This window comes from Diabrotica undecimpunctata, chromosome 7 (assembly GCF_040954645.1).
Source record: "Diabrotica undecimpunctata isolate CICGRU chromosome 7, icDiaUnde3, whole genome shotgun sequence".
Lineage (NCBI taxonomy): Eukaryota > Metazoa > Arthropoda > Insecta > Coleoptera > Chrysomelidae > Diabrotica > Diabrotica undecimpunctata.
This window is the reverse complement of record NC_092809.1, coordinates 131,584,297-131,610,701: the sequence shown is the minus strand read 5'-3', so window position 1 is coordinate 131,610,701 and position 26,405 is coordinate 131,584,297. Positions and strand designations below refer to the sequence as shown.

Sequence of the window (26,405 nt, the reverse complement as noted above, 5' to 3'; positions counted from 1 at the left end):
TTTTAGCATTCTAGTCGTTAAGAGTACCTTAAACGGTCTTTAATATATTTTTCATTCTTATTCAGTTTTTTTCTTTGCTTGATGTCAACTTTATTTTTTGTTCTATATAGTAGACTGGTTACTTCTTGTTTTACTGTATCATATTTAATTCATAGATTCTCAATTGTGTGACAAATCCTTCATAGAAGTTAGTTTCGCTTTAAGAAGTTTTTATTAGTTTTTGTGTTATTTTACTCGATTTTGCCATTCAAAAACATCTGACAATCCACATATTGATTGGTCGTAACACCATGTGTCAAAGAAAATATTGAAAGTTATCTCATGTTCAGTAACTTAATTGACAGGAACATGTGTAATTAGCAGTTATAGCATTAGGAGATGTAGTTAAAATAATATTTACTTAGCTGACTACTGTAGCTTTTCAAATAACAACTCTTATTTTATAAAAACAACTATTACATGACATGACAAAAATTATTTACCTATTTGGTAAACATGGCTAATTAATAACGAATTCGTGTAATAATAACTTTATTTATTGCTGTACTTACATGAAAAATTACAATTAAAACAATAAAAACCGCAATTGCGTAACTGAGTGATCTGTGTACGATATTTATAAAAGTTAATCATTTCCTTGAAATTACGTTTATATTTGTTATTAAACAATGAACTGATCACCAAATATGTGTTTTACGTTTTAGTTTATTCTATCATCATATTTTTTTAAAGCTATAGTTAATAGTCCTACGACGACTAATATTAAAAATAAATCGTGTTAGAAAAACGCTTTTTTTTTAAATCAATACACATTTAAATCAAAAATCAAGTTATTGACGAGATGACATAATGCAGGATAAGAAAAAGATATAGCTTTCTAAAGCCAGAACTGTTAATACCCCTTTCTGCACCTGAAGTTCTTCGTTAGTGCTAATAGCTATCAGTGCTTCTTGTACTATGTCATCGATTTCTATGTCACCATTGTTGAGAGGTCAACAAAAAAAAAAAAGATTTACAAAACTTTTCTTACAAATTTATGTGAATCCTATGTATTTTTTGGCGCTAAAAAAGAATCTGAAATTAGATTTTACGTATCACCCACAGTTTTCTCACAATATGACACTGGTTTATTCTACATTATAATAATTTGAAAAAGACAAAATACCGAAATACATTAAATTGATACATTATTAGAATAATACCTTTTATCTAATTCTTATCTTATGATAGTATAGGTCTGTACAATCTTTTCAGGAGTCAATGCTTTTGTATTTTCTTTCTCTTGTTTCTGTAAAACTTGTCAAGTAGCTTTTTCTCCTATGCGAGGCACTCTGTTGTTTCCGACGAAGTGATTAACAGTAATCACCCATCATGTTGGTGTTCCAACGTCCCTGGTATCGTTTCTCCATCACCTTGATATCCTGGTGGAATCGTTCGCTTTGTTCTTCACTGACATCACCCAGATTTTTACGGAAAAAGTCAAGATGGTTATGCAAAAAGTGGATTAGACATCCCAAATCGTTAAACTTATCTAATAAATAGTCTTATCTAAATAGTTAGGGTCTTTCACATTACCTAAAATCTTGGTTTCAAAGGTGGAGTCGATCATCATTTTAAGAATATCTGGTCCAACAAAAACACCTTCTTTCAATTTGGCTTCTGATAGATGGGGAAACTTTCCACTCATGTACTTGAAACATTCTCCATCTTTAGACAGGGCCTTGACAAACTGTTTCATTAAGCCTAACTTGATATGTAGAGGTGGAAGGAGGATCTTTTTTGGATCTACCCAAGTTTTGTACAAAATGTTCTTCTCGCCAGGTGTTAAAACATTTCTTATGGGCCATTGTTTTGTGGACCAGTGTTTATCTCTTGCTCGACTGTCCCATTCACAAATAAAACATGGAAACTTTTTAAATCCCTTTTGTTGACCAAGTAGCATGCAAAAAACTTTTTAATATCCACAGATCATCAAATTGTAAGCGAAATAGTTGATTTTCTGTATAATTGTATCAAGATTTTCATATGTCTCTTTCATATGGACTGAATGAGCAATAGGAAGTGAAGCATAAATGTTCCCATTGAGTAAGAGTTCATTAGATCACTAATATCATGACAGTACACCAAATCCCCTTACTAACTAAAAAACTGAGCAAACAGTTGATCTCTGTACCTGTACTTGTAAATAGATGTACCAGCCGACAACAAATTCTTTTCTTTTAATCTTGTGCCAAGCAATTGTGATCACTTACTAAGTCATCTAACTCAGCTTGTGTAAACAACTGTGGTTGTGAATTTTCTGAAGGACACTGAAATTCATCATCACTTCCTGGACCACTTTCATCAGATTCTGATTCACTAGTATTTAAAATGTCATCAATACGTAGAGGAGGCTCAGGGACTGGCAGTTCAGATCCATGCTCTACCGGACGGATAACAGACGGGAGGTTAGGATAAACAATCACTTTCTTATTTTTGGAGCTATATTCAGAAACATCGACAGTACAAAAATAACAATCATTGAATGATTTTTTTTTGCCGGCTCCATACCATAGGCACTGCAAATCTGAAAGCTTTTTCTCTTTCTTCGACCACTTTCTAAAATCCTCAACACAAACATAACATACATTGTGAGGAGACTAACCTTTGTCTTGGTTACCAATTTTCACACAAAAATATGCAAAATACACCTTTTTTACAGTCAGTAATATTTCCCCGATGTTTTTTAATAACACAAAATCACCACATATGTAACAAAATGTATTTGGACAGTTTTTATAACCGCGTCTAGCCATACTTAAAAGCGCATGAGTCAATCACTGAAAAGTGAGGTTATGTTCATTATAATGAACGAACTATACAGCTGTTAATGAAGAAGAAGAAGAACAAAAAGGTGTTTTAAAATTTATTAACAGTGCTATCAACCATGTATCATTAGATTTTTCTGCTCGTTAATCAAAATAAAATGTATTTATGTAATTTTAAATGTTAAATTGTGAAATAATGATGGGTGATACAGCATTTTTAATATGACATTCGGACTCAACACACTAAAATACATAAGAGAGACGTAAAAAAGTTTTTTCATCGTTGGCCTGTGAATCTACTGTGGTATTTGCAGTCAAAATATCTTCAAACCTCGAAATAAAATCTGTGTTAAGGGCATTTTTATGCTGACCGTAAACTAAGAATGTCATCATTCTGGATGTTTAACCATGACAAGTTGGGAAACTGGGAAAATTCGCGCCGTGAAATATTTTGCTTCATTAGATTATTTCTACCGAGAAAAGCTGCAAGGAGGGTCTTTACTTTAATTAAATTCAGATTGTCACCTAGTAACTGCAACGTGTTAACCAAATCCGAACATATGTCCAAATAGCCTCTAACGAGCCAAAACAAGTAGTAGAGAATGGCCCCAATTCGATATCTAACATGCTACACATACCGCATGCTACACAGAACGCATGAACAAGCAAGAAAAATTCAATAAAAAAATCTTAAAAAGATTAAATACCATAGAAACTAGTAGAAGATAAAATGGCGGGAGAGTTAGAATATTACATTGGAACGCAAATGGCCTCTTGCAACATCAGCAGGAGAAACTGTTTACCTTAAACAACCAAAAAATCGATATATGTTTAATATCAGAGACACACTTCACAAAACAAATATACATTAAACTAATAGGATATCAAATATAATCCTATATAATATATCAAGCTCTTCACCATAGAAACACAACTAGTGGAGGAGCAGCAGTAATAGTAAAAAATAATCTAATTCACAGGTGCATATTTTAGATCTAAACATAATCTAAAAAAAGAAAATTATGTTCATTTGCTCAACACTCTCGGAGAAAAATTTATCATTGGGGCAGACGTTAATGCTAAAAACACTGTATGGGGTTCAAGGTTAACCAACACATAGGGTAGAGAATTATATGCAACAATAGAAGAAATAAATGGAAAATGGCACTCAACTGGAAAACCAACATATTGGCCCACTGATAAAAGTAAAACACCCGACTTAATTGACTTTTTCATTTCAAGAAAAGATGCAACAAATTTTTATGAAAATAAGTAATAAGTTAATGGTCTGATTACTCTCTAATATTACTATCAATCAGTGAGCATATTATACTAAGGGAAAATAACCCTACCCCAACTACTAGCTAGGACTAGCTTTAGACAGAAATAAGAGAAAGAATTGAGCTAAATGTACCAATCAAAACTAATGAACAACTTGATGAAGAAGCAGAGAAACTAACTATAAATATACGGTGCTATTCAAAAGTTCGTTCCCCCCTCGTATCTTTTGAACGGTTATACTTATAATAGTGAAATTTGGTGGGAGGTAATAAACGTAGGTAATAGACGTAGGCTTCTTAACTAGTGATAACAAGTGACGTAGAAGTGACAGATGACGTTACAGCGCCACTGTGACAGGTAATTTTAAATAGGACCTTTTGGCAAGTAATACCTCGTTTGAAAGGTATTGAAAATACCTATTTAACTATACCTTAATTGTAGTTTCGCATTTAATTAATAAATATTAACACCTCCGCCTCTGGTTACTTGTCAAAAAGTTGACGTTTTTCAATTCTCTAATTGTCTACGTCAACGTCAACTTTTTTGACAACTAACCAGAGGCGAATCTTAGAATATTTATTAATTAAATGCGAAACTACAATTATTTTAATATACCTATTCAATCATACTAATTTTGTTTGGATTTAAGATGATTTTGACGAATAAATTAAATAAATACTAAAATTCTAGTTTGGCATTTAATTAATAAAAATTCTAACGTCCGCCTTTGGTTATTTGTCAAAAAAATTGACGTTTGTCAATTCTCTATTTGTTTTTAGTTTGCAAACGCGTTTATACCTGAATATTTAGTTTCTGTTTCTGCTTAGTTTAGTCAATTCAAGTTTAGTCAAGTTGTTTTTAGTTAGTTTTTCTTAGTTAATATTTAGTTTAATTATTGTTTAACGAGACGTTTAAATTTTTACAAAGGCAGAATGGTACGTACTGTAGCCGACAAAGTAGCAGCTGTGTTAATAAATTGGTGAATGTGGAAATAATTTCCATGCAGCGCAACTTCTTTTTAATGAGAGGTACCCGATCGCCCTACATCGAGAGCTTATTTGAGGAAGCTTCTTCGGAAGTTTAAACAAACACACTTATTTTCCCAACATAAATATTGTCATATTATATCTACTTACCTCGATGAGCCATTGGACAAGTTGAACAAATGGTGAATAAACGCTCGCATCACGAACTTTTTTTATCACAAGTACTGTTAAAGGTGGTTTGTACCAAGTCAGTCTTTGACTAGCAGGATCTTGTATGGTCCTGAAACAAAAGAAAAACACATTCAATGGAATCTGCCTCTAATGAAATTACTGTTAAAGTACATTCATTTAGCAAATTCCCATCTATAAATATGAGCACGTGTTGATATTAAATATAATTTATTACCTTAAGCCAGACAAATTCTCATGTTACAGATCCAAACTTGCCAGCATTTTAAATTCAAATTGTATCGTCTTCATTTTTAAGTTAATATATTGTGTTATATTTATGTTATAGTTATTGTTAAGTTATTTACTGGTCGTGTTATTTTTTAGAGTTTAGTTAAATTGTGATTTAATGATTAAATTTCAAGAAATTCTTACACTAATAGTTTCAAAAGTAAATATTTTTTAAAAATCATATGATACACATCAGTACGACCCTGTTTGGCTTTCACCTGCTTCTATTGACAATTGGGAATTTGTAAAATGAATACGGTTTAGCAGACAAGTAAATCTAATAAATATAAAGCTCTCAGTAATATTTGATACTCGAGTAGTAAATACTCATTAGTACCAAATCAGACTAATAAAAAAAAGTTCCAAATCAGCATTTTTTAGCGTTCTTATATGCCTTTGATGTGGTGTTAGTAGGCGATACTAAGATTACTACGAAACAATAAGGATTGTAGAGCAAAGTTTGGAACAGTATAAGCAGGGTTTTTACAAAAATCATCGGTAGATCGAATATGATGACAACTTTGTATGATAAAATGGTTTTTAATTTAGAATCTTCATTCAATTTTAATTTAGAATGTTCTTCTTCAAGTCCCATATCCATTAAGTAGGTTGGGAATCATAATGACCACTCTATTACTCTATCTTTCAATACAGCTGCTCTAAAGGGTTATTTTATGATGTAACCATACTCAACTAAGACATTCGTTTTTACTCATGTTATTTCTGCCTTATATTTTGTCTTGAAGAATGACATTATATGTGTGAGATATTCAATTTTTCTTTTCAACTTGTATTCCTTCCTTCATTCTTCTTGTTTGTAACGTGATCCACCTAACGCTCCAGTCTAAAATAGCGGCTGCCAATAGAATCTCATTTAGCGCATTTAGCATAAATAAATTATATTTATCAGTTGGCCATCGGCGTATATCCTTGAACCAGAAATTCTGTCTTATTCTTATTGACGCCTTTCCCACCTTGGTAAATTAACCGAATTATTACCTAGCTATCTTCCCGCATTGGGTGTCCGATGTACATTAACTTATGCTCTTTGATGGTTGGCATCAGCTCGTTGTTCTTCAGCATTCTCTTAAGAACTTTGTAGCGTTTTATATTTGGTGGAATATTTTCGTTTTTCTGTTTGCAAATGAATTTTAAAACGCAATAAACTGGAATGTTTAAAAGTTGTTTCGAGTCCCCTAATATAATATTGCAAGTCAGGTATACGGTTTTTCTAAGACGTATTAACAGAATATTTTTTTGTCTTTGTTTACATTAATATTCCCCTATTCTCTGTATGTATTGTGAGGTAAAAAATTTCCAGTTAACCAATTTAAAAGTAAATACTCAAGAAGTTTTTTGTCGGTTCGTTGCTAAGAACGAGGTCAAAAAAGGGTAGATTGTTTGTTTTAAGTTTGTAGGCAAAAACTAGCTGTGAGACGTAAAGGGAAATTTATTTTGCGTTGAAATTTGTAAAATCTAAGGCATCGAGGAGTCGACATTTAAGCCCCAAGCAAAGCAGACAGAAGAGATTTTGAATCGCGAGTCGATTCAATTTTTTTTGTGTAATATCTTAAGACCGGTTAAGGTGATGATACTCTATGCAATGTGGCAATTTAGATCAGAGTAACCACCCATAAGATTTGTGCAGTACACCGGCAATGATGAAATTTGGAAAATGTTTATATAGAATGTCCCCGTCGACAGCTTGATTTCCTCCATCAAGTTTCTATTCCAATCGTTCCTGCCTACGTATGGAAATGGTTTATTTTTATTCAAGTTGAGAGTTATGTCCTTTGCAGCTCCAGTCCCATAGATGTTAACAAGTTTTTTTTGAAAGTTAAGTGCTAAACTGTGAATCCAGGTAACAATTAACATTTTAATTTTTAAAGTAAAGACAGACAATTTTTTTGATAATTATTAATAATTGCTTTCATTAAAATTTAAAGGATTTGTAATAAACAATAAATTGTAAATTTTATGGTTTAACAGCTGTCATTTTAATTGTTTTTTTTAATATAATGTTAACATATGACAGCTAGCTTTGTTCTTTTCGATATTCATTTGTTTTGTTTGTTTAAAAAAAGGTTAATCTCTGTGCGATAACATTTGTAAGTTTTGTAGTATGTAGTATCTCCAACCCCTTTGTAAACGAAGTTTGTAAACAGACACATATAAGTTTTTTATTCTGTATTTGGCAACTATTTATATAGTATATTTTTTGTGCCATTTTTATGTTTGATAACTGTTTGTATGAGACAAAAATAAACGTTTGATTTGTTTCTCTGATCCTTTGTTTATTTTAGTTTAGAAAATCTCCTAACCCTTGTATGTATTTTTGATTTTAGGGAAGAAGAAATTTTCTTTCTTTTTCCAGCAGGAAGTTTTCTTCGAAGCGGCGTCCAAATTTAAATAGCTAGAGGTAACCTTGTCTGCCATATCTTATTTCATTTTGTCCAGGAGATTTATGTAAGTACCCTTTCATTTTTTTTTTGTAGCTGCCCCAACCCGACCCATTTATTTCACTTATCCACGACCCCAGCTCTCCAACAACCAACTGAGTGTCGTACGCACTAGTAGCGTTTATTTTGCTTGCCCTATCTTGACCCCCATTAGTTTCTTTCCCCAATTTTATAAGTACCCCTATTTTCTTACCCTATGGTAAGCATAATAATTTCGTTACAACTTTGGCATTTGTTATTCTTTTTATCCAAGAAATGCGTAGTATCTCCCATAAAGGTTCATTTCGAAAAGTCGATGATTTTCTCTAATGAAAGATTGAATTGATTTTCACCCATTGCCTCGATGTTTTCTTTATTTTGCCAATCCAATCCTCCGATACTCCAGTCGTCAAGAGACGAGAATGCCAATCAACCTCTAAAAATCATACGAACACACAAATTGCCGAGAATATTAATTTTGGGGCTCCAAAAAAGAGACAAGAAAGTTTACCCCGGGCTTCCCCCTAAAACCCCCCTGCAGGGGGGTAAAAACGCAAAAAAATTGATTTACCAAGAATCTGTATGCTGTAGAAAAAAATTTTTCAAATAAAAAATGTAGCTGAGATAATTTTAAACAAAAATGTTCATTAGACTTTTTATGTAGAATGAACCGTTCTCTCAGAAAAAACGCTTGAAGCCACCGTCGATTTTGAATGTGAGTTACATGCGCGAAAGCAATGTTCAATAAAATTTGTATCAGCTCGACAGTAAAAATTCGATATCTTTTGATCCAAGTGTCCTATCGATAAAAATTAGATGCGTTTTAAAGGGAAAGAGTGCAGCTTTTGTATGCAATTTTTGTATTTTGCCGCAAATAAACTTAAATTTTATAAAGGTGGTAAACACATAAACGTGACGCGATTTTTGCCATTTTTTATGATTCTCATGAGATCAATACAATCTATCCCTTTTATTGACTGGCCACTATTAAGTTTCAATTACTAGAGCCTAACCTTCAAAACCTATAGCATGAAATTTTAGTTTTGAGTTTTGGCAACAAATGTGACGCATTTGAAATATCCTTAAAAAACGCTGGATTCAAACTTTCACATAACAAACAATCTAAAACATTTAAAATATATCATATATTTCAAATGCATTTATCAAAATACAAAAATTGCATACAAAAGATGCACTCTTTACCTTTAAAAAGCACCTTTATTGAACATTGATATCGCGCACGTAACTGACATTCAAAATCGACGGTCGGTTAAAGCGATGTTATTGAGAGAACGGTTCATTCTACACAAAAAGTGCTAATAAACAATATTGTTTAAAATGATCTCAGATACATTTTTTATTTGGAACATTTTTTTCTCCTGCGTACAGATTTTTAATAAATCGATTTTTTTGCGTTTTTACCCCCCTACCAGGGGGGTTTTAGGGGGAAGCCCGAGGGTAAAAGTGGTAAACTTTTTTGCATCTTTTTTGGGGTCCCAAAAGTAATATTCTCTGAAAAATTCAGCTTGTTCGTATAACTTTTAGGGGTCAACTCTCTGACGAATGTACTACGAGATAAACGTTTCATCTAACTATATTTAATAATGCTATTATTACTTTTGCGAAAAGTTTGTAAACGTGTCTTTGGCTAATGGGTCTAGTTGTTCAGGTCAGTTTTATATCTTTTTGTACAGAGCAAAATCATAGCAAGCTTTTGGAAAATGGCAAAAACATATTGCAGACTGACCAGATTATTGAAAACTTGAAAGCAAAACTTTGCCCATTTGTACATATACATCGCTCACTAAATACTATTCGAGAAAATTAAACAAGAAGTCATGGAGCTGACAATTCTGTGGCTTTCCCTGTGATGAAGCGATCACAAACAGAACCAAATCACAGACATAATAAAGGAAGAGGAAATGAAAAGAATGAAATGACAACATTAGGCCAGACAAGACAATTTTGATAGTAGATGGGCTCTGGTAGAGTGATATAGTGGAAATCGAAACGAAAAGTGGTAGAGAAAGGACCCAGAGAAGATGGTAGATCATATCCAAAATACAGTAAGAAAACCGTGGATATGCAAAGCACGCGAAATAGATCAATGGAAGAACTGCGGTTGTATGTCCAAAAATGGACGCATTTTCGATTGAAACATAACGCGAAGAAGACTTATATTTGCACTTAATTCAACGTGAAAAATATACTAATTATGCACAAGCAACTATTGGTAAATATAAGTCTCTATCTATACCTTAATTATTCAATAATTTATTTTTTTTTACTAACAATATTTTGGTAACATCGCAAAAGATATATTTATCGTACCATAAGCCACATATTTTGCAGAAAATGAACAATATATTTTTGTTTATATTACTCCTTAATTATATTTTATACAGATCAAAAACATATTCACCATAATAACATTTCTATAGAAGAAGAAATCACTTGTTACCTTAATCCAAGAACACCTTGTTTTTGTGGAAATATGCGTCCTTTGTACCAATTCCTCGTACCTAGGGCAGCCTTAAACCTACTTTCCTTTTCATGACGCACTTTTAAATTCACCAAATTAACAGTTTTTGATTCCAACATTTTGAGAAAATATTTAAGACTGATAAATGAATATTATCACACGATGTTATTATAAATAATTTCATCATTATTGCCATTGATGATTTGGTAGTGTTATCGTATTTTCAAATATTACATAATTAAAAAAATCAAGTGAATTGCACATTTAATTACAATCAAAATAAAAAAACATTGTTTATCAAAAGTTTATTGATCCATATTTAGCTTACAAAATGTTCTCGAAAAAACTCTGAAAATACTCTGTATATGATGGCTGTTAGAATATACCTCCATTCTTCTTCTGGATCGATAATTGTCATTTACAATATTTCCTTTATTATATTATCTATTTATCAGTTTATTTATTAAAGTAAATAACTGTTCTGTTGCGGATTTATATCAAAGTTCTTTTGCTTGATACATGTTTCTTTGTTTCCTCTTGTCGGCTTTGTTGGTATGACTTTTTTGAATTTGACTGCTGTTAATATATGGTCAATATGTTAACGTCTACACCCTTAGAGCTTCTACAATCAGTTACGGATCTATTATAATTAAAAATCCGTAACTGTGTCAAATAAACCATTAACACATGCGGCCAAAGACTTATGTTCACGGTCAAAAAACAACCTCTAAGACATGAATACATGGTTTATTTGATTTTTAGATTTCCCGTCTGTAACAATCCAGTAGTATAGCAAGCGGGGTTCAAACGCACTTTGGTAACCTGTCCATCAGGGTCTCCGATGCGAAGGTATCGATGCCATGATTTGACCTTGGGGGTGTACAAGAAGTACAAGAAGTGATCGACAATGACCAGAGGGTTGTAAGAACTGGTCGCTTATCGCTTGATCTCTTCTTCTTCTCTCCCGAAGAAGTGATCAACAATGACCAGAGGGTCGTAAGAACTAGTCGCTTATCTCTAGATCTCTTCTTCTCAGCCGAAGAATTGTCACCTACGTTACCTGTATGTTTTTACACCTGTCTCACTTGTCTCTTCTTTGTCTTACCTGTCCTGAAGAAGTAAAAGAATCGGTCGACAATGACCAGAGGGGGTGTCTTTGAGTGGAACGGACCACCTTGTATGTCGAGTGCAAAACTCATCGCTTATCGCTTCATCTCCTCTTCTTTTAGTTAAATTTGTACAGGGTGATTGAAATAAATGAGTATTGAGACTTGGAAATTTTTTTTTGGTAGTGGCGAGTCAAAAAATAACTTGTTGTGTACAGACTTGCTTAGTCGTATCTAGCCTAGCCTAGCCTAGCCTAGCCAATGTCGTTTTTACTCTTGAAATTTAAGGAAATTAAAGAAAAAACAATGGACCAAATATAAAAGTTTATTTATAAACGATGATATAATTCATAATACTGATAAATTGCTATATTATTCCATAGGTTTGTTTTTACGTCTTGCCAATACGACCACGTCACCTGGTCAATTTTATTTGTTTTGAAACAAGTTATTTATTTTAAATAAATGTATCCAGCAAAATTTTGTCAGTAATCAAGATGTGTCTTGAGGTGTACATGCTAGACGAGTTTTATTCAAGGCTCTCAACTTTTAACAATTGGAAGGGGAATAAATCTGAAATAGAGTTAGCTGCTTGTGGATTTTACTTTCTCCAAGTGGAAGATATAGTAAAGTGTTTCAAGTGTGGCGTAGAGATTTACAAATGGGAATCAAATGACAATATAATCGAAGATCACAAAAAATTTAGTCCTAATTGTACTTTTTTGGAAAGAGTGTATCCTATTTTTCTTAAAATCAACAACAACAACAACAACAACGATAACAAAGAAAATTTGAGTGAGAATAATATCTGTACATCTGTGAAACATAACATTTTATCCTTTGAATATGCCTGTACCTGTGCAAAATAAATGTCCAAAGTGTAGGGGTGACACTGAAGAACGAAATGACCTGTGTATAAATTGTGAATTGGAAGAGGTGTACAAGGAAGAGAGTGGTGCTAAAAATATACCTAGTAGAATGTATGTAAAGAGACAGAGACCGCAAAAATAATGTAATCGCATGATAAAAAATTAGAATAATAAAATAGCTGTAAATATAACATAAAGCTCATTTTTATTTTGTCCTTTGAATATGCCTGTACCTGTGACATATAAATGTACAAAGTGTGGTGGTGAAACTGAGATTCCAAATACACTTTGTGTAAATTGTTACTTAAAAAGTATATTTAGACAATTTGGTGGTGACAAAAATAACCCAAGTCATCTATTTATCCAAAAATAAGTATGCCTGTACCAGTAAAGTATAAATGTCCAAAGTGTGGTGGGGAGACTGAAATATCTAATAGGAATTGTATAAACTGTGACTACATAGAATATTTGAGATCCAGATCTGGTGCTAAAAATATACCAAGTAGTATGTTTGGTGAAATGTGAGGTCAGTTGTCTGAAGAAGAGAAAAAATATATAAAGACTTATATTTAGAATAACTATGTATTAATTTGTAAATCGTCTACGAGTACGCTACCAATATGTTAAACGCTGTCATTAATAAATTACCTTTCGAAATGCACATCCCTGGAGGTTATAGGTTTTGTGGACCCGGCACCAAATTACAGAAACGACTAGCAAGAGGAGATAGGGGAATAAATGGATTAGACGAAGCGTGTCGTGAACATGATATTGCATACTCCCAAAACAAAGAGTTATCAAAACGACACGAAGCTGATAAGATCCTAGCTGAAAAAGCTCTTGAACAGTTTCGATCAAAAAATACAGCATTTTCTGAAAAGGTGGCTGCACTTGGTGTAGCTGGTGCAATGAAAGCAAAAGTGAAATTAGGTATGGGTCTAGGTTCTACTAATTATAAAGCTGTAACAAAAAGTTGTAGTAAAGAATTGAACAAGGCTAAAAATATGTTGGAAAAACTAACTGAAAATATAGACCACTGTACTTTATTACTCCAAGGAATAACTATTTCCAAATCAAGAAAACGCAGACAAAATGTCCAGCAGAAAAAAAATAAAGAAAAAATACAACAAAAGCTTTTAAATCATAAAAGAGTAAAACAATTAGAAGAGAATATGGATATCCAAGATGATTTTTCTGTAGTGAGCCCTGTAGTTTCTAAAAGAAGAGAAAAACGAAAAATAATTGATGACAATTTAATTGTTGTCAAAAAACCAAAAATCGAATCATTAAACAATACTCAAAAAAGAAAACGAGACGATGAAGATGAGGATGATGATGATGATCAAGAAAAAAAAAAGTTAAGATATAACAATAAACTGTATTAAATTAAAAAATATATAATAAAAAAATATGTATCTTTTTTTCTTTATCTATTTCCTCCTAACCTAGGTATCTCTGGTAACGGAAATGGTAGCTCTCGTCGACCAAGGAATGGACCATCTAAAATTCGATTTCCAGTTATATGTTGTTGTACAAAGGCCGTTCCATCACCAGCTAATTTTTCATAGAGTGGTGGCGGGTACCGTGACACATACTTTTCATATTCAAGTATCTTAAAGTTTCGACATGCTGAAACAAGTTGACCTGACATATGGGTCAAAACTGGATTTGTAACACCCATGATTAATTTTAAGAGAATACAGTAACTAAAGCAAAACTCAAAATGATCTCGCATTTATATCGTATATTTAAAAAAATCACTGACGTATTCTCCACACTTTATGCAAAACATTGTATACAAATCAGAATTTTAATAAAAAATAAATAAATACTGTATTGTTGTTAGTTGGTTAGTAACAGCCAAGATGATTGGTAATAAGAAAAAGACAAGAGAGACCTCTAAAAGAAAGGTCGTACATAAAAGAAAAGGTTCCAAAAAAAGAATTTCAAAGCAAAAGTCTTTTAGTTTATTGAGAGTAATTAGAGATATTAGAAAGAAACTATTGGAAGGCAAACCAAAAACATTAAGAGAAGCTATTCAACAAGCATTACGAATTGTTAAATCTTACAAGAATATTAAAAAACCACGAGTAATCCAAGTTCCAAAAACTGGGGGTATATTACCTCTAATACCGATATTTGCTGGGTTAAGCGCATTGGGCACTATTGCTGGGGGTACATCAGCTATCGTGAAAACTATTAACGACGCAAAAGCAGCTAAAGAAGATTTACTCGAAAAACAACGTCATAATCGTAAAATGGAAGCACTGGCAATTGGAAAAGGTTTATACTTGAAACCATATAAAAGTGGAATGGGTATTTTTTTATGAATAAGAAAATGGATCAAATAAAAATTCCAAAACATGCTTTGACAAATGTAGAGTTACAAAAATATGCAAAATTAATGAAAATCCCACATTTTAGAGGTGTAATGATGAGAAATGGGTTTCCGAAAAAAATTTGGCAACATGAGAGTGGAATTATTAATTTAGATAACAAAGACGGTCCTGGAACTCATTGGACAGCTTACAAGAAGAATAAATCCAAAGTCGTATATTTTGACAGTTTTGGCAACCTGAGACCACCGTTGGAAGCTATATCATACTTTAATTCAAATGGCTATTGTCAAATTGTTTATAATCATAAAATTTATCAAACTTATAACACTGTAAATTGTGGACAATTGTGTTTAGATTTTTTAAATAAATACCCTTTTTAAAATAATATTCTTTTATTTACTCTATGATTATCGTTTGAACATGTCGTACACTTTTGTGTTATCTGGAAGAGAATCGGTGTTATCAACAAAAATTTACCCACCAATTATTTTAAACGAAAATGAACAGTATGTACTAGGTTTAATAGATTTCATGTCATACAATACAATTCCAAATGTAGACCAAACAAACAACAAGTTTTATATAGATGGTTACGATATAACGATTCCACATGGTTCTTATGAAGTCGAAGATCTTTCAAATTATTTAACTGAAAAAATAACTGAATTAGAATTAAAAGTAGATCAAACACCAGATAAAGATGATACAGAAATTAATAAAGGAAAGAGTCAAGAAAAAAATAATACAATTGGTAAAGGTGTGCCTAGAAAAAAACATAATATAGATCAACCTACAAGTTTGATATTGAGAATTAATAACAATACACTCAAATGTGAAATAAAAAGCAACAAAGTAATCCATTTTGAAAAACCAAATACCATTGCTCCCTTATTGGGATTTACACCAAAACGGCTCTCACCTTTAAAGACTCACTTAGCTGAGAATCCTGTGCATATCACAAAGGTTAATTCTATTTGTGTGGAATGTAATCTAATCACTAATTCATACGTCAATGAAAACCAAGGTCATATCATCCACATGTTTTATCCAAATGTCTTACCGGGTTACAAAATTGTGGAAATTCCAAAAAAGGTAATTTATTTACCTGTCACAAATAGATATATTGATGAAATTTTCATTAAAATAGTTGACCAGGACGGTAATCTTGTTAATTTCACACGAGAAGTTATTACGTTAAGACTACATTTAAAAAAAGTATAAATAATGGTTTTAATTTACAACTGTAGCAAATTTAATCCAGGTGTGGACAGTGTATATAATATTAAGAGTGTTGATAAAAACATTAGTGACAAGCAGACTCTCAAACCGTTGACAACAGAAAACAAAGTCTTTTTAACCTCACTAGGATTTAAAATAAAACACAACAACGACAGTGACAGGGAAAAAGAAAAGAAATACTTGGTGTAGAATAAAGTTTTTTATTAATACTAGAATACTTGGGATTTTCTTGAGGTGTACTTGTAAGAAGAGGGAATATGAGTTTTAACATTTTAAATATTGGAGATCGTGTATTGGTTGACAATTCAGTTGTGAGTCGAGAAATGCACAGTCATTTACCCTATGCCAATGCAACTTTTAATCATTGTGATGAAATAAGAATACCAATTCAGACTCAAGATATATACACCCTACCTTCTGAGAGTTATCTGTATATTGAAGGACGTTTAACGAATGATGGGAAAGAAAGCAATACTTTGCGCTTTATTAATAATGGTTTGATGCATTTATTTGATGAAATACGATATGAAATTGGAGGCTGTGTAATAGATAGAGTGAGAAATTTAGGTATAACAACGACAATGAAAAACTATGCTTCGTTCACACAAACTGAATCTAATCGATACAACTGTATAGGTTGGAGTATTAATGACACACCAACAGTTGCTGATAAAGCAGGAAATTTTAATGTTTGTATGCCACTCAAACTTGTACTTGGATTTTTTGAAGATTTTACAAAAATTCTTATTAACATACGCCAAGAACTCGTATTGATAAGAAGTTCAACTGATTTAAATGCAGTAATGTCTACAGTAGAAACTGAACTGAAACCAAAAGTGGAAATATTTAAATTAATATGGAAAATGCCTCATATTCAAGTGTCCGATTCAGAAAAGTTACGTTTATATAAATTTATTGAAAATGGGTCCAGTTTGGAGCTTGCATATAGAAGCTGGGAATATCATGAAATTCCTCTACTGCCTCAGACAATGAAATTTAACTGGAATGTAAAAACTACCAGTCTATTGGAGAGACCACGATTTGTTTTGTTTGCATTACAAACTGCCAAAAAGAATGCAATAAAAGAAGAGAACAGCTATTTTGATCACTGTAATCTTACAAACTTAAAGCTATTTCTAAATTCTGAAATGTACCCGTATGACAATTTGAACTTGAACTTTAGTAAAAGACATTATGCCCTTGCATATGAAATGTATGCACAATTTCAACCGTCGTACTATTACAAATCCATAGGAGATCCATGCCTTACTATGTTACAATTCTGTGCTGTTGCTCCGATATTTGTTATTGATTGCAGCAGACAAAATGAATCAATTAAATCAGGAAGTGTCGATATGAGAATAGAAATAGAAACTAATAAGAATATACCAGCTAACACAACTGCTTATTGTATAATTATACATGACCGTATTGTTAATTATAATCCTCTAACCAATGTAGTTCAAATGTTTTAACTGTAGTTCATCTAATGAAGCAAATCTTTGGGTTTTTAAGTATAAATAAAAAGTTAAAAAAAAGTTTACTCTTATTTAACACCCTGTACGCAATAAATATTTTCATAACCTTGTTGATGTTAAACATAAGTGTCTAATTGGGGGCTAGACTAGTACCAAATCTGAAAGCTGTTCAAGACCTGTTCAAGACCTGTTCAAGACCTGTTCGAGACCTGTTCAAGACCTGTTCAAGACCTGTTCAAAGCTGTTCAAGACCTGTTCAAAGCTGTTCAAGACCTGTTCAAAGCTGTTCGAGACCTGTTCGAGACCTGTTCAAGACCTGTTCAAGACCTGTTCAAGACCTGTTCGAGACCTGTTCGAGACCTGTTCGAGACCTGTTCGAGACCTGTTCAAGACCTGTTCAAGACCTGTTCGAGACCTGTTCAAGACCTGTTCAAGACCTGATCAGAACCTGTTCGAGACCTGATCCAGAGCTGTTCAGAAGTTAAGCGAAAACCTACATTTTACGATGAATAAAGATTTGAAAAGACAACTTATAACTAAACGGAGAAACATCCAAAGTAAATTAAGACAATTAAAACAAGGACAAATAATCCAAGAAGATTTATTTAATCCAATTACAAAACACTTGAAAAATATCGAGAACAAGTTAAATAGTTCACAAAATTCCAGTCCAGAAAATGAAACAAAAAACGATGAACCTTTAAGGTACATTAAAAACGATGATGACGATAATGAAACTACTGACTTTGAAACAAGTGAAATCAAACAATCGATATTGGACAACATTGAAGTGGATGATATAAAAGAACAGATTAAAAATGATAAACACTCTGAAAATCGATTTGAAGATATTGCTAACCAGGCGCGTGTAGACTACTGGGATCAATATGATCCTTTACCTAGGAAATATATTACAAATATGCACGCTGATGTTCTAAACAAAGAATTTGATCATAAATATGGAATTCGATTTGATGAAACATCTGAAAAGCTACTGATTGGGAATTCTGAAATAGATTTAGATGGTGCTGATATTCTTTTAAAAAAGAAAAGGTACAGGGGAACACCAGGTTTATATGAGCTTTTGTTTAAGAAATATCCAGCTAGTTTTACAGATGAAGATGAGAATAACTATAAAAAGATAGTTGTAGCGACGAATGCTCACAGAAGGCATTACAGATCAAGTAAACAGATAGATGGTAGTAGATTAGAAAAATATAAAAAAATAATTGCACCAATAACAGAAGGTAAAGGATTGGTTATGGAAGTAAACAACAATAAAATTGATTACGTCCACTGGGATGATCCAAATGAACTTGTAGAGCGATTACGTTTATTACTATCTTCACAGCTAGCTGGCCATACAGGACATACAAATGAAATAAATTCAATTATTGAAGAACTAAAAGAGGCAAATATTGTAGAATAAATATCATGTCTGTTAAAAGAGATATCGTTAATGAGTTACACAAACCTGCAAGAATTAACTTTAAAAGACGAAGAATTATTATAAAATCTCTTAATGATTTGTTCCAAGCCGACTTGATTGATATGCAAAAATATTCAAATACAAACAGAAATTTCAAATATATTTTGGTTGTAATAAATTGTTTTTCAAAATTTTTATGGGCTTTACCACTAAAAAATAAATCAGGTTTTGAAGTAGCCAAATGTATGGAGTATGTGTTTAAACAGCAAAAACCAAATAATCTTCAAACAGATATGGGAACTGAATTTTTTAATCCACATATGAAAAAATTGATGAAAAAATATAATATTAATCATTACAATGTATACAGTGAGAAAAAGGCTGCGATTGCTGAGCGAGTCATTCGCACGATTAAATCAATGATTTGGAAACAGTTTAGTTTCAACGGTACCTACAAATGGATTGATAATTTACAACAAGTTGTTATTGAATACAACAATAAAGTTCACAGAACAATAGGAATGAAACCAGTGGATGTTAAGAAGAAGCATGAAAAACTATTGTTAAACACTGTATACAATCACATTAAAATTGTCGATTTGGAAAGTCAAAAATTTCATATTGGTGATCATGTACGCATTTCAAAACATCGAGGAGTTTTTGACAAAAAATACAATCCAAATTGGTCTAATGAAATTTTCACTGTTTATAAAATAAAACTGGGAAACCCTATTACATATTATTTAAAAGACTATAAAGGTGAAGAAATTCTTGGGGGATTTTATAAAGAACAGCTACAAAAAGTTAAACATAAAGACAGTTATTTAGTTGAAAAGGTATTAAAGAGAAAGAAAAATAAAATTTTTGTCAAGTGGTTAGGTTTTGATAGTTCTCACAACTCATGGATAGATAAAAGTGACGCAATATAATAAAGAGGGGATAGAAAAATATGTAAAAGACGTTCCACTTGCAAGATTTTGTTTGTTGTTAGAGAATATCGAGAGAGAAAGGAAACATGTTCATTGTGGATATCCAAGGTTTCTCTTTTCCTGGAGAAGATGTATTTCTTTGTAGGGAAATTGCTATTTTAGATCCTACTACAGAAAACATTATACACAGAATGGTTGTTTTACCAGTAACAGAAGCAATGATAAATAAGTCATATATAAAATGTATCGAACAACAATGTGTTCAAAACCATGGTTTAAATTGGCAATCTTGGCATTTTTGTGATACTCATCTAAAATATGAAGAAATTTCAAAATTTTTACACGACAACGTATTAGACGAAACAATATTGGTAAGAAATCATGAAACAAAAAAATATTTGGAAAAATTCATGGAAAATCGCATTGATTGTGTAGAAGATGAACCTAATATACTTTCCGATGAGACTATGAATCATATTTTTAAATCACATCCATGTTTTCAACATAACAATGAAAATTTACAATGTGCTCTAAACAATGTATTTAATATTCATTATTGGTATAAATATTGTAGAAAGTGTTGACAATAAAAAAAAAATAAAAAATTAAAAATAGTCTTTTATTAATAGATACACACAAGACATTTATTTTTAAATTGATACCAGACATGAAGCTTGTAAAACAAAAGACTACGCTTGATGTGGAGAATAATTTATTGGAACCAATTGAGAATAAGTTTAAAAAGCATGGAGTTTTGTTCCCTTCAACTATTCGATGTCTTATAGTTGGCCCTTCAAATTGTGGTAAGACCAATGTGATGATAAGTCTATTGGAACATGCTAATGGATTAAAATTTGAAAATGTGTATATTTACTCAAAATCATTAATGCAACCAAAGTACAAATATTTAGAAACTTTGCTGGAACCAATTAAAGGAATAGGATATTATACTTACAGTGGAAGTACGGATATAATGCACCCATCTGAAGCGAAGCCCAATTCAATTTTTATCTTTGATGATGTTGCGTGTGACAACCAAGATGTTATTCGTGAATATTTTAGCATGTCCCGACATTCTCAGGTGGATCCATTTTATTTGAGCCAGAGTTATGCAAAAATACCTAAACACCTTATAAGAGACAATGCAAATACTTTAATTGTATTTAAACAAGACGATTTAAACCTAAAACACATTTACAATGACCACGTCGGAACAGATATGACTTTTGAAGATTTTAAAAAAATATGTTCAATATGCTGGAAAGAACATTATGGATTCTTATCAATTTTCAAAGATAGCGACATTAATGATGGTCGATATCGCAAAAATATTGATCAATATTTTTTAGTAAAGTAAAAGGTGTAAATGAAATAAAATACATAGATAATAATTACAAAAGTATTTTATTTAATAAAATATAATTCTCACATACTTTTACTCCCCAAACCATCTGAAACACAAATAGTAAAATTTAGAATTATATCGAAACAAAAAAAAAAAAAAAATCACTTACTTTTCTATTTCTGGCTAAGGAAGTGTTCCATAGTCAGGTCTTCTAAATCTACTACATCCTCTGGATTTTGCGTCGTCGTCGTCGTCGTCGTCGTTGTTGGTATCTTCATCACTTTTCTTTTCTGTTTTTTTGTTGGAGGTTCGTTGTTGTCGTCATTTGATGTGGCAGTTGCGGGATGAGACCAATTCGTTGGTGGAGAAGTCGTTGTTGGAAACGGAGAACTTGAAGTTGATGGTAAAATGGAAGGATACCCAGAAGAGTGTCCAAAATGAGAAAGAAGAGGAGGCGGAGGAAGATATCCTCTCTTCGTACCCACCAAATGTTTTTGCTGTTGATACTTCTCGAATTCCTCCACCTCATCATCTAACAGGTTGAATCTATATTTTTTACATATATTTTCCAGTACATGGAACTCTCCCTCGTTCTCAATTTTTAGTCTCATATACCTCAATGGAAGGTACCCAAATTTTTTCTTCAAGTTTTTGTTATTTGGTGAGTACGTTAACTCCACAAATATACGGTCACCCCTAAGTGACACATCCGTTACACCATATCTTGAATAGAAAAAAAAAAAAAAAACGTAAATCAACCAACAGCAAACAAAATCATAAATCAAATCGAGAAAACACAATAAAATTATTTATAAATGTAAAGATCGATTGGAAAAACAATAATCCCATAAAATATTTATAATAAAAAATAAACCAGTAAAAACGAAATAAAATCATGTAGAACAAAATCACAAAAGGAAAAAAATACTTACATAAACAACTGCTTGACGATAACAAATGCATCCTTTATTGGTAAGTTGATTGGATCCTCGGTCATGATGACTAGTTGGCAAGGTACACCGCTCATTTTGATAGTTTAGTGTTCACTGACTAACTGATAGATCACTTTAAAATTAAACGAATTTAAATAGTAAGAATAAAAAAATACATTAACGTAATTGACCTATTTGATCTTTATTGCAATGCAGAAAATAGTACAAAACATGTTTATTAGTAAAAACGTTTATTATTCAAAACTTAATTTATGCTTATCTGAATAAAATGTGCTTATCTGCATATAATGTATTTTCGTGACCTATTTGACCTAAAAATGCAATTACGTCAGCGTTAGCCTTCAATATGTTTATTGCATGTATAATGTCTTTTCGATAAAGATAGAAAAATATAATCACGCTGAATAGCGTGTTGTTGAAATACGTCAATGGATTTTTTATGTAGTATAAATACTTCGTGTCCGATTTGACCGAAAAATATGTTAACATCAGCGTTATCTTTCAATATGTTTATTGTATACATAATGTGTTTTCGATGAAGAAAAATATAATCACGTTGCATAGCATGTTGTGGAAATGCGTCAATGGATTTTTTTTTAATGTAGTATAAATACAGGATTGATTTTACTCGCTGGCATTTGTGTCTTGAAGTTTACGTTGGTCTTGAAGTTTACGTTGGTCTTTGAACATGAGTACTAAAGTGATTGATGAAATTTCCACTGAAATGGTGAAGAAGATAGAAACAGTAAGTAGATTAATTAAAACTAAAACTGATTTACAAAACTATATAAAATATTTGAAAAAACAAATTTTACTCTTAAAGAAATGTATAAAAAATAGGGCTACTTGTATTAGAAATTTTCATTGTGTAGAGGCGAATATGGCTATCCTTAAAACATATTTAGAAAATTTTAAAAACAGATTAAATGTTAGAAAAAATATTAAGAAAGGCTTATTGTGGCAGGATTTGGAATCTTGTTTTAATAGCAGAGTTAAGACAGGCGTTATCATAAATTTAAAATATAAAGACCCTAAACTATTTATGGAAAAGGCTTTTAAAAGTTTTTCAATTCAAATTAAAAAAAATTTAGTTTCATGTATGTTAAAAGTTAATGTAATTTTTTATGGACTTTTCATCAAACCTCAAGATGGTGAAACGTCTGTTAAACATTTTTCCACGAAAAATACAATAATTGATCAAAACACAAACATAAAAGATTGGTATAAAATCAATTGTATAGACACCGTTTTAAGAAAGTTTGAAGATTTTCAAGAAAAAGACAGTGGATGGGCACTATCCCACATTTTAAACTTAAAAGTTAATATAAACAAATATAATCCATTACTTGGTGGTATTTCAACATACGTTGAGCTACCTAAGTATATAAAGAATACTAGAAGTGTAATTAATGTTAGGAATTCTGATCCTTATTGTTTCCTTTGGTCAGTTGTTGCTGCCTTACACCCTGCCACAAAAAGTGTTGACCGAACATCATCTTATCCTCACTTTAGTAAAATATTAAAATTTGATAATATCAGTTTTCCCATTGATATTAAAGATATTCCAAAATTTGAAAAATTAAATAAACTTGCTATAAATGTCTTTTCATTGGGAACAAGAAATGAAATTCTACCTTTGATATTTAGCCAAACAAATTTTTCTCCTCGAATAAATTTACTTGTATTAAATGCCATGGATAATATTGTAAATGATGATAATGAGGAGGAGGACAATTACATAAAACAGCGAGTATTTCATTTTGCTCATATTAAACATTTTTCAAGATTATGTGGCAAAAAAGTTGGGAACGTTCGAAATAAAAAATGGTTTTGTGAACGATGTTTTAATCATTTTAGCAGTGAGACATATTTACAAAATCATTTAGAGGATTGTTTTAAGATAAATTCTGTTAAAATGGTTTTACCTACCGAAAAAAATTATTTAATGAAATTTAAAAATTTTAATCATAAGGAACGTGTTCCGTTTGTTATATATGCTGATCTTGAAAGTATTCTTACAAAGTTTAACGATAATAATAATAATTTGAAATCTTGTTTAACTGAAAAGCATGAAGCTTTCAGTATAGCTTATTATTTTAAATGTTCATATGATGATTCTTTATCCTACTTACAAACATATACGGGTCGTGATTGTCAAACATGGTTTGTGAGAGAACTCAAAGAGATAGCTATGAAAATATATAGAGAAAATTTATTTCAAAAATTTCAAAAGGTTATATCATTAACTGATAAAGAACAGAAAGATTTTAATTCAACCTTTATTTGTCATATTTGCTCAAAACCTATTGATAAATCAGAAAAGGTACGAGATCACTGTCATATTACCGGACAATTTCGTGGGGCAAGCCACAGAAGGTGTAACATTAATTACAAGACTTCGTACACAATTCCTATCGCATTTCATAATCTCTCTGGCTACGACGCTCATTTTTTAATTAAAAGTCTTAATTCTGACATACAAGGGCATCTGTCACTATTACCGCTAAACAAAGAGAGGTATATATCATTTACCAAATATATCCATGGCACTAATATTAGTTTTAGATTTATTGATTCCTTTAGATTTATGTCATGTTCATTAAATCAACTTTCCTCATATCTAGATGATAACCAAAAAAATATTACACGTAGATATTTTAATGATGATTCGAAGTTTAATTTGGTTAAAAGAAAGGGTGTTTTCCCTTATGAGTATTTAGATAGTTGGGAGAAATTACAGGTCACTTGTCTTCCGCCTATTGAAAATTTTTATAGTAAAATCAATAACGAGTATATTACTAAAGAGGACTATCAACATGCCTGCAACGTTTGGACTAGATTTCAGATAAAAAACTTGCAGGAATATGCAGAATTATATTTAAAGACAGATGTACTCCTTTTGGCTGACATTTTTGAGAATTTTCGATATATGTGTTTAAAAACTTATGGATTAGATAGTCTTCATTATTATACTTTACCAGGATTAGCCTTTGATGCTATGTTAAAAGTAACCAATGTCGAATTAGAGTTATTAAGAGACAGTGAGATGGTTTTGTTTTTTGAAAAAGCCAAACGAGGAGGAGTTTCACAGTGTAGTAATAGATATGGAGAAGCTAATAATAAATATATGGAAGATAAATACAATCCTGATAAAGAAATCTCCTATCTAATGTATTGGGATTTTAATAATCTTTATGGTACAGCGATGAGTTATGCGTTGCCATATGCAGGCTTTGAATGGATTAATTTGATTGATATTTATAAAGAACATATATTGGATTGTCCCAATGATGGAGAATATGGATATATACTTGAGGTAGACATTGAATATCCAAAAGATCTTTTTAATTTACATAAAGATTTACCTCTTTGTCCTGAACACATAATCCCACCATCTTCTAATTCAACAATTCCCAAATTATTAACCACATTGTACGATAAAAAAAAATATGTTATTCATTATATATATTTGAAACAGATTGTTAACTTGGGTTTGAAAATAACGAAAATTCATCGCTGTTTGAAATTTAAACAATCCCCTTGGTTAAAAAAATATATCGATTTGAACATTGACTTGCGAAAGAAAAGCAAAAATGAATTTGAAAAAAACTTATTTAAACTTTTTATTAATGCCCCTTACGGTAAAAGTATTGAAAATGTCAGGAAACACAGAGAAATAAAAATTGTAAACAAATATAATGGAAGATATGGAGCAAATTTCTATATATCCCAACCTAATTTTCATAGTTGTACTGTTTTCGATGAAAATACTGTAATAATTGAAATGACAAAACAAAAAGTCAATTTTAATAAACCGATATATATATAGGGATGTGTATTTTAGATATTTCCAAAACAATTTTATATGACTTTCATTATAATTATGTCATAAAAAAATTTAAAGATCAGGCAAAATTATTATATACAGATACAGATAGTTTAATATATCAGTTTTTTGTTGACGATATATATAAACATATTAGAGAAGACATTGACAAATTTGACACATCAGACTACAAAGAGAATAATGTATACAATATTCCATTACAGAATAAAAAAGTGTTAGGTCTGATGAAAGATGAGAACCAAGGGGAATTGATGACACACTTTATAGGATTACGTTCAAAAATGTACACTATGAAAATTTTAAATAAGAATGAAGAAATTAAAAAGGCTAAAGGAATAAAAAAATCTGCATTAACGGAACTATCCTATGATGACTATTATGCAAGTTTATTTAATAAGGTAATCGTAGAAATTTCACA

General features: G+C 31.3%; 2 protein-coding genes across 8 annotated transcripts in view; both read right to left on the bottom strand.

Annotated features, from left to right (window-relative positions):
- LOC140445839 (NAD kinase-like) overlaps positions 1-26,405 on the bottom strand; it is a 156,645-nt gene that overhangs the window by 29,476 nt on the left and 100,764 nt on the right. For 6 of the 7 annotated variants that reach the window (XM_072538217.1, XM_072538216.1, XM_072538222.1 and 3 more), the window contains one exon: positions 5,225-5,354. In XM_072538217.1, coding sequence (XP_072394318.1) covers positions 5,225-5,354 — 130 coding nt within the window. Of the gene's footprint in view, positions 1-5,224; positions 5,355-10,432; positions 10,588-26,405 lie in introns of those variants that run through there. The other variant, XM_072538221.1, reaches the window with a different exon arrangement.
- On the bottom strand, positions 21,228-25,924 carry LOC140445841 (uncharacterized). The gene is made up of 3 exons (XM_072538223.1): positions 22,120-25,924; positions 21,357-21,910; positions 21,228-21,293 (listed from the first exon to the last, which is right to left on the bottom strand). The coding sequence occupies exons 1-2, from the start codon at positions 22,212-22,214 to the stop codon at positions 21,361-21,363; spliced, it is 645 nt and encodes a 214-aa protein (XP_072394324.1). The 5' UTR covers positions 22,215-25,924; the 3' UTR covers positions 21,228-21,293; positions 21,357-21,360.